At 38.5% G+C, this 8,950-nt stretch overlaps 1 protein-coding gene across 1 annotated transcript; it reads left to right on the forward strand.

Moving 5' to 3' along the window:
- Window positions 1-2,061: 2,061 nt before the first annotated feature.
- On the forward strand, window positions 2,062-8,485 carry tmem167b (transmembrane protein 167B). The gene is made up of 3 exons (XM_079582241.1): window positions 2,062-2,215; window positions 5,973-6,104; window positions 8,044-8,485. Exons 1-3 carry the CDS (start codon window positions 2,206-2,208, stop codon window positions 8,124-8,126), a joined length of 225 nt encoding a protein of 74 aa, XP_079438367.1. The 5' UTR covers window positions 2,062-2,205; the 3' UTR covers window positions 8,127-8,485.
- Window positions 8,486-8,950: the final 465 nt, after the last annotated feature.

Below are 8,950 nucleotides of genomic sequence, written 5' to 3' on the forward strand. Positions count from 1 at the left end.
TGTGATCACCACTGGTACATATCAAATGGAACATTTTAGAAAAATGAGTTGGCCTGCTCAATATTTCAGTTAAGAAAATGCAAAAAATTATACTAAGGATTAACAAAAGAAAGCGTTTCATACAAAATCATTTTTCATATGAAAAATATAGTGTGTGTTAGGGCTGTGAAATTCGATTACAATTTCGATTATTCCACTAAACGATTACAAAATTAGCATAATAAAAAAAAAAATATCACTTTTTTTTTTGTGTGTGTTTTTTTTTGCAAAGCAGACTTGCATAGATACAGACGGCATCTCTGGAATCGCCCATATATGGTATTTTTTGAAAACAGTTAAGGGGGAAAACAATTTTGAAAAAATGTAATCTTTCTCTAATTATTCAAAAACTATTATTATAATTATTCACAAAAAAAAGGCATGGGGAGGAGCAAAGTGGTTCAACTGCCCATAAATACATAAATAACAGAGAGTGCTAACTTGATGCTAAATGTTAGCATCAGGCTCATGCTAACGGTTAGCTAGCTCTAGCTACAACTGCCGTTTTTTCACTTCTACTGAACAATCTGCTGCGAAAAAATATCCATATGGGCCCGATTTACACCTGACTTTATTTGTGTGATAAATACGTTGATATTCCACCAGAAATGGCTAAAATGGCTAAAAAGAGTGAAAAATTGTGTTTCCCAAAAGATTCTATTTTCCCCCTCGGCGAGGCCACGCCCCCTTCTATGACGAGATGCCGTCTGTATCTATATTTCACGGCGCTGGGATTATTTCCCCTTCGCATTTCACGTGCCATGGCTCATGCTTTTGCCTGACTTAAAAACTAACAGTGCTGCTCAGTTTGCTTGCGCAGGTGTGAGGGCTGGCCAGCAGGGGGCAGGTGTGAAACAGAGACCTCTCCTTAATCAAGGCAAACTTGAATCATTTGTACTTTTATGACGGTTCAGAAAACAGAAAATATTCAACATAGTTTTTTTTTTCATTAATAAATATATAAATAAAATAAAGACCTTTTTTGAAATGTTTGAATAATCGTGATTTCAATTATGACAAAAATAATCGTGTGTGTGTGTGTGTGTGTGTGTGTGTGTGTGTGTGTGCGTGTGTGAGAGTGCGAATTTAGAGATGTCGGTTATAGTACCTTGATACATTGTACCCACCATTAATTTAGTACAATGTAATGTACAATGTGTAATAACTTGTACCTATGTTGTGTGTACACAGTGGAATAATCAGTACTTTGGAGGTACATAATGTAATAAGACACAGGACCCTTAAGGTTGGGGTCCTATGTTTTGTTACATTATGTGCACTGTAAAAAAAAATCTACATTTTACGGTAAAAAACTGGCAGCTGTGGTTGCCATTTTGTTTACTGTAAAAAATACAGGATCCTTGTTATTCAATTTACAGCTAAGCACTGTCTCATCTGTTTTTATTACAGTTTACTGCTGTCAATTTAACACCTATTTCTTGTGCAATTTACAGTAAAAAGTTTAAAAATACATAAAAATCCGTATTTTAGAGAAAATAAATCAGTAAATTCTACACTAAAAAACTGGCGACCACAGCTGCCAGTTTTTTACCGTAAAAAATAAAGGACAATTGTAATTAAAATTACAGTTGAAAATAATTCCAGCTGTTTTTCAGTGTTTATTACTGTCAATTTAACACCCATTTCTTCAATTTATGGTAAAAACTTTAAAAATACATCATGTATGTAGCACATAGGTACATGTTACTACACACTGTTTCAGAGCACAGTGCAGTGTACTACATTTGGCAGGTACAATGTATCAAGGGTAGTGTAAAATATCCAATGTTCAGATTATTTGCCAAAAATTTAATTTTACTCATAATACGCATTATTATTGTTATTTTAATTAAACAATAAGTTAAATCAAACGTGTAATGCATTCTTTCCTAATATTCATGTCAGTAATCTCTAAATCATTATTTTTGCCCCTGTCTCGCCCTTGATTACACGCTCTTATACGTACATGTAAGTAATATCCATAGATGTCCAGCAGGTGTCAGTGTCCCCCCCGGAATCCGACACGAAACGTAGAAGAAGCGTCTCAACAAGCGAAACCGGAAATGTCAAACTGAGCGTCTGCTAATAACATCTTTACATACACAATGGACCTCTGATCGAGGGGATTCACATCGAAACGGGACCGTGAGAGACTAATCTGCAAACATGACCAACGGTGAGGCTGTAACGTGCGCACGTGCAGTGTCAGACGTAAAACAACACGTTAAGCTGCGCTGATGCTAACGCGGAGCTAACGCTGTAGACGTGGCCCTAAAGCTTTCTCTCCTGGCAACAAAATGACTTAATGTTCGTTTATCACTGACAAGTTTGCGTAGTTTAATTGCTTGAGGATGGATATATTGTATTGCACAGACATGATGATATTCTTACGGGTGTAATGCTGGTACAAGTGCTGGAAAAGTGCTTGGAAGTAGTTGCCATTGAAAAGTCTAGATGTAGATGTGGATATATTGAGCTATAGGGCAGAGGCAAATAGTTAAGTTCAAGGTGTAGATGAAATGATGTTGCCTCTTTAAGTTTGTCATCAATTGTTAATAATCTTTGTTAAAAAGTTAAGATCTTTGAAATTCACTGCTGTTTTTCGGACACTAGAATGAAGGTTATTTCCTGTATTGGCTCAGAGGCCAGTGAGTCCATATGAACACGTATGTTTACTGTACAAAATAATGTACTAACTTTTAAAGGGACTATAGGGAGTTTAAAAATGTTAAAATTAAGACATGTTCCAGCCATGTCCTAATGTGTAGAATGAGCTCAGACCTGTTCACCACAACTGCCTCTAAAATCCTGTCACTCAAAAAGGTGTCACTTCGGCCCGAATTGCCTTCATGCACGAGCTTGATACAGAAGGTGCAGTTACACATATGGCCTGAGGTGGCAGTAGTGAGTATAAAATGGCCAACTTGCATCTTGCCCCTTTAAAGGTGCATTTTAAATATTCAAATTACGTATCGATGAAACTTTTAATCTATTTACTAAGCGCATTTTCTCCAGTTCGGCTTTACCAAGAAAAGCTTCTTAACTGAAGGGCCAGTGTAATGCTTAATTTGAAAGCTAAGGCCTACAAAACAGATTGCGACTTTTTGGTTGCGTTGTCGCTGCGCTTTCGTCAAATTTTTGTCGTGTTTTTGTCTCTCTTTTTTTTTTGCATTGTTCTCATTGATTTTTGTTGTGTTGTTAATTGTCATTTTTTTTATTTTTAGTTCTGTTTTTGTTGCTTTTCTGTTATGTTGTTGTTGCTTTTCTGGAATGGTTTTGTCATGTTTTTTCCCCGCTCTTTTGTGGCTCTTTTTTCATCACTTTTTCATGGTGTGTTTGTCACAGGTTTATTGAGTGTTTGTCGCTTTTTTTGTTGTTGTATTTTCAGCCTAGTTTAATCGTTGCTATTTCCGCCGTGTTCGCAAAGCTTTTAGATTTTGGGTAAAGCCAAATGTGCTCAGTTCAGGTGGGGGTTAAGGGATTAAAACAACAAAGTTCTACTACTCTGCCTGCGTGACGGAAAAAGAAAGTGTTCTATGACTGGGTTGTCCAAGTAACTATAAATCATACTCCAGGGGAAAAGTATTGCCAAGGGTTCCATCAATGGTGTGGACATTTCATCTCACACCTAAAAACGCTTTATCAGCAACTAACCCTAAATCTTTTAGGGGAGCGCTGAATATCTGTTTGGAGAGATTTACCTTGTTATTGGTTCCATCTTTAAAAAAATGTCTCAATTTGTTCAATAGCGTCTACAGAATATTGTACAGTCTGTAGTATCAGTGGTAAGAAACTTGTTTACATTGACTTGTTGTACATATTATAGTTTTGTTCTTTTAGTAAGACAGAAGGTTTACTTCCTGTGATCTTCCTCAGGGCTTCTGAGGAAGAACCTAAGAGGACAGTAAAATAAAAAGACCATTTCTGCCTAAATTGGTCACTACATGTGGTCTGATAGTCATCAAAATCACGGGAATGATTAAACAGTGTCTGCTTAAACTAACACCACCCAAACATTGTATCATGTTTTTATTGGCAATAACATGTAAACATTCACAAGATGATGTAGAATAAGTAAGTACACTGTTGGATTCAGTGCTGGCTGACCCTCCTTTGGCAGCGATAACTTCATCCAGACGTTCCTGTAGTTGCAGATTAGAAGCTCACGACGATCAGGATGAATCTTGGCTCATTCCTCTTTACAAAACTGTTGCAGTTCAGCAGATTACTGGGATGTTTGGTGTGAATGGTTTTCTTGAGGTCATGCCACAGCATCTCAATGGGTTTTAGGTCAGGACTTTGACCGGGCCATTCCAGAACACGGTTTTTAATCTTCTGAAGCCATTCTGAAGTGGATTCACTTTTGTGCTTTGGGTCATTGTCTTGTTGCAGCTCCATCCTCTGTTGAGCTTCAGCTGTTGGACTGGTGGCCTCAAGCTTTTCTGCAAAAATATCTTTAGAAACGTGTGAATTAATTTTTTCTATTGATGATAGCATGTTGTCCAGGCCCTGAGGCATCACCGTGATTCTCCTGCTCCAGACTTCACAGTGAGGGTAGGGTTTTGATGTTGATGTGCTGTTCCATTTTTCCTCCACACATGACGTTGTGTGTTCCTCCCAAACTATTCATCAAACCACCGAATATTTAGTGCTCTTTCTTAAACTTCAAACGTGCAGAAATGTTGTTTTTTTAGACAGCAGTGGCTTCCTCCGTGGCATTCTCCCATAAACCCCTGTCAACAGAGATATTGGCCTGTGATTTCTGTAAGTCTTAAGCTGACTCTCTAGGGTTCTTTTCTACAGTGTTAATTTCGTCGACTAAAATATTTAGTCTTAATTTTAGTCAAAGTGATATTTTTGACGACTAAAATTGGACTAAAACTAAATTAAAACTTTCTCATGAGACTAAAACTGTGACTAAAATGTCCAGATATTTTAGTCGACTAAAATAAGACTAAATAAAAATGAAAAGGAGAGACTAAAATCATCTAAACTACTACTGACCGTCTGAAAGAGCCTCAGATCATGTAAATTCTCTGCCAAATGAACAGGTTTGTGCTTTATTCATGTGGAGCAGCTCCATGAAGCAGAGGAACAAGATTAAATATGATTATAATGAATATTATCAATGCAAAGTCGACTAAATTAGTCTTAAATTTAGTCGACTAAATTGACATGCAATTTTAGTCGACTAAAACTAGACTAAACTTGCATTACATTTTAGTCAAAAGACTAGGACTAAAACTAAATTAAAATACATTGTCAAAATTAACACTGCTTTTCTACCTCATTAAGTATTCTACGCTGTGCCCTTGGAGTCATCTTTACAGGACGGCCACTCCTTGGAAGTGAAGCAACAGTGAAGCCAAACTGTCTCAATTTTTCGGGGGGAAAACATTAATTTTTTAACATCAAGACTTTTAGAGGTGGTTCTGTAACCTTTTCCACCTTTATACAAATCAACAATTCTTGCTTGTAGGTCATAAGGGAGCTCTCTGAAGTGAGGCATGGTGCACATCAGACAATGCTTCTCAACAAGAGACAATTCTTAACTAGCGTGTGTTTTTCAGTGGCAGCTTAAAGCCACACCTCAGGCCCACACCTGACTCTAAATGTCTGCATACATTTGTCTGATTTGCTCTTGGAGGATATTTAGCCCGGCGGTGTTCTTGCTTATTCCACGTTCTCCTGTGAATGTTTACATGGTATTGCCAATAAAAACATGATCAAAAACATGAGTTAGAACTATAAAGACGGCTGCTTACAGATTGTTAGTTACTGACAAAGCCTCTTGAGGTGAGAAAAGAAGCGTCCTCAACACTGAAACGGATGACAGATACAAAACCTTTGTCTGGGATTAATAAAATGGTAAAACTCCAGATTTTACTCGCTTCAGTCACTGATTAAAAACCTTCTTATGTTCCTGTGCACAGTGTACTCCTTCGACGGCATTGTGGTGTTCGGTTTGCTGTTCATCTGCACGTGTGCGTATCTCAAAAAGGTCCCGCGGCTCAACACGTGGCTGCTCTCAGAGAAGAAGGGCGTCTGGGGCGTCTTCTATAAAGGTGGGTGAACTTATTATGTCAGTCACAGATAACAATAGTGTAAAAACAAGGTGGACAGTAAACTGTGTGGAGCCGGCTTCACCCTATTACTGTTTGACCGCTGTTGTGGAGCGATTCAAAGCTATTAGGCCCTTTTTGAATCCAATTTCCCCCCTGTCTCCCCATTCACTCCCCCTTCTGTCAGTCTGAACTGTATTTCTCTGTATAACTGGGCTTGTGATCAAACAGAAGAACAGTTTGAGGACATGCATCTCTCAGGTTTGGGAAATCTGCCGGCAATTTAAGAATCTTATCGTGTGAATGAGGCTTAAGTGTTTGTGGGCGCTCCGTTTTTGATCATTAATTGGTTATTAAAGCAATACTAAGTAACTTGTTTACCTTAATAAATGATTTCCGTAGTCCCTCTGGGGGTAATACAAGTGTTAATGGGATGACTGGAGGGTTTTTCATCTCCCCCTGGTGTCTCTGGCCAGAAAACCACAATTGCAACTTGACTGCCACCGGACCGGAGCGACCAATACACACTAATGGAATCATGAAGAAGAAGCTAACATGCTATCGGGCAAAGCTAGCTGCGGGCTAGCGCCACTTTAACAGTGTTTACAGCCAGGTTTGAGTGACTGTAAATACTCCCTTTGTCTTTTCTGTCAGCGTAGTATTTACTCTCCCGGACAATTAATAAGTTAAATGGGCTAGACACAAGTTAGCCGTTTTATACTCACAACTGCCACCTCAGGTCTTAGGCGTAACTGCACCTTCTATATTAAGCTTGTGCATAACGGCACTTCAGACCCGAAGTAACACCGTTTTGGGCGACAGTGCAGGATTTCAGAGGCAGTTGTGGTGAACAGGTCTGAGCTCATTCTACACATTAGGACATTGTTGGAACATGTAGGGGGAGGAAAATACTTAATTTTAGCATTTTAAACTCCGTATAGTAGGGCTGCTCAATTTTTGAAAAAATAATAATCACGATTATTTTTGTCATAATTGAAATCACGATTATTCAAACAATTATTTGTTGCCTTTAAAAAATAAGTCTATCTTTATTTTATTTATTTATTAATCAAAACACTATGATGATATTTTATGTTTTCTGGACAGCCATAAAAGTACAAATGATTTAAAGTTTGCCTTGATTAAAGAGAGGTCCCTGTTTCACACCTGCCCCCTGCTGGCCAGCCCTCACACCTGTGCAAGCAAACTGAGCAGCGCGGCCTGATGACATCATCACACAGCGCCGTTTGTTTCTATGTCAGACAAAAGCATGAGCCATGACACGAGAAAAGCGAAGGGAAAATAATTCCAGCGCCGTGAAATAACGCAAGTCTGCTTTGCAAAAAAAAAATTAATAGAAAAAAATAATAAATAATAATAATAATAAAAAATTTATAATCTATTTTTTGCGATTATGGAAATTTTGTAATCGTTTACTGTTGTAATCGAAATCGTAATTAACTGCACAGCCCCACCGTGTAGTCCCTTTAAAAAATTGCAACTTGCTACGACACCTGCAGTGGCACCTATGGCCTCTAGGGGCAAGAGTTACTTTGTACTGCTTCAGTCAGCTCCCACGTAGTGTCAGATTCACACCAAATAGTGTCATTTTTCGGTGCGTAGTTTGTGCACACGAAGCGAGTGCCCGGTGAACTTTCTCCAGATGTGGAGCCAGGCCAACGGTCAGGATCACCTTGGCTGTACCTATTGTGCATGCTTTAAGTGGATGGTGGCATCCTGAAACCTCAATCTACGTAGAAATGGGGCATGCTTACAAATGCTCATTTTTAGCACTAACAAATGACAGCACTTTGGAGTGACTTGGACACAATGGAGGTATAACTTCATACAGGTCTCAGTTCTCACTCTTATCTTTTATATAGATGCTGTTTCAAATGTGTAAAAACTGCAGGTCCACTAACATGTACATCTCTGTTTTCAGCTGCGGTGATCGGGACGCGCCTGCACATCCCCGTGGCGCTCTCCTGCTTCTTCATGGCCTTTTACGTCATGTTTCTAAAATGATGGAGACTCCAAACTGTTGCATATTTGAACTTGGGAGGGCGCTGCCGAGACTGAACTGAAACGGCACCCTCAATGTTACGGAGCACCTTAATCGGGACCCATGTAAAAGACAAGGCAAGAGTGCTGCTCCCTCTACTGGCACCCGGCGATACTACACCTTGAAAAATGAGAGCGCACTACAGACATGAAGGCTGTTTTTCCTCCTTTTGTTGGATTCTGTTGATTTAGATTGCTTATGGACAAATTCCCGTCGCCCCCGTAGTTTCGATGTCTGTCACAGGTGGAGGGAAGGCAATGCTATTAAAGGTCCTATATCATGCAAAGTAAATTTGTGGGAGGGAAAAAAAGGAACCTTGATCCAAAACGAGAGACAATTTGTTCATGCATGTATCTATAATCCTTTTTATTATTTTTTTAACAAAAGTACAAAGGCACTGGGGTATAAAGTAGTAGTGAAAGTCTGGATAAAGCACGATATAGAACCTTTAATATTCTCTGTAAACTGTGTTACTTCATGCTGTTTTTCATTCCTGGTGGTGTCCAAATTTGAAACACACTTTGCACAATCCACAATACTTTACTGTAAATGTCTTTTACTGCCATAACGGGGAACGTGTATATTTCTGCAATAGAAGAATAACAGTGAAAGAGCTTATGTCTTTATTGAAACAATGATGGAAAAAAAAAAAGTAAATAAACTAATGCCAAACCTGTACATAAGGACAGAGATGATCAAGTCAAATGCTGTTACTTTTGGTTTGAACTAACTTTATAACCAAGAATAAAATGTTTATGGAATCCAGTGAAGTTTGTTTATCGAAAGT

Source organism: Gobius niger (assembly GCF_951799975.1).
Source record: "Gobius niger genome assembly, chromosome: 24".
NCBI lineage: Eukaryota > Metazoa > Chordata > Actinopteri > Gobiiformes > Gobiidae > Gobius > Gobius niger.

What these genes read in the sequence shown, in the direction of transcription:
- tmem167b (XM_079582241.1), top strand. An exon ending in CTGGGGCGTCTTCTATAAAG is followed by an intron (nt 6,105 to 8,043) that starts GTGGGTGAACTT and finishes CTCTGTTTTCAG; the next exon opens with CTGCGGTGATCGGGACGCGC.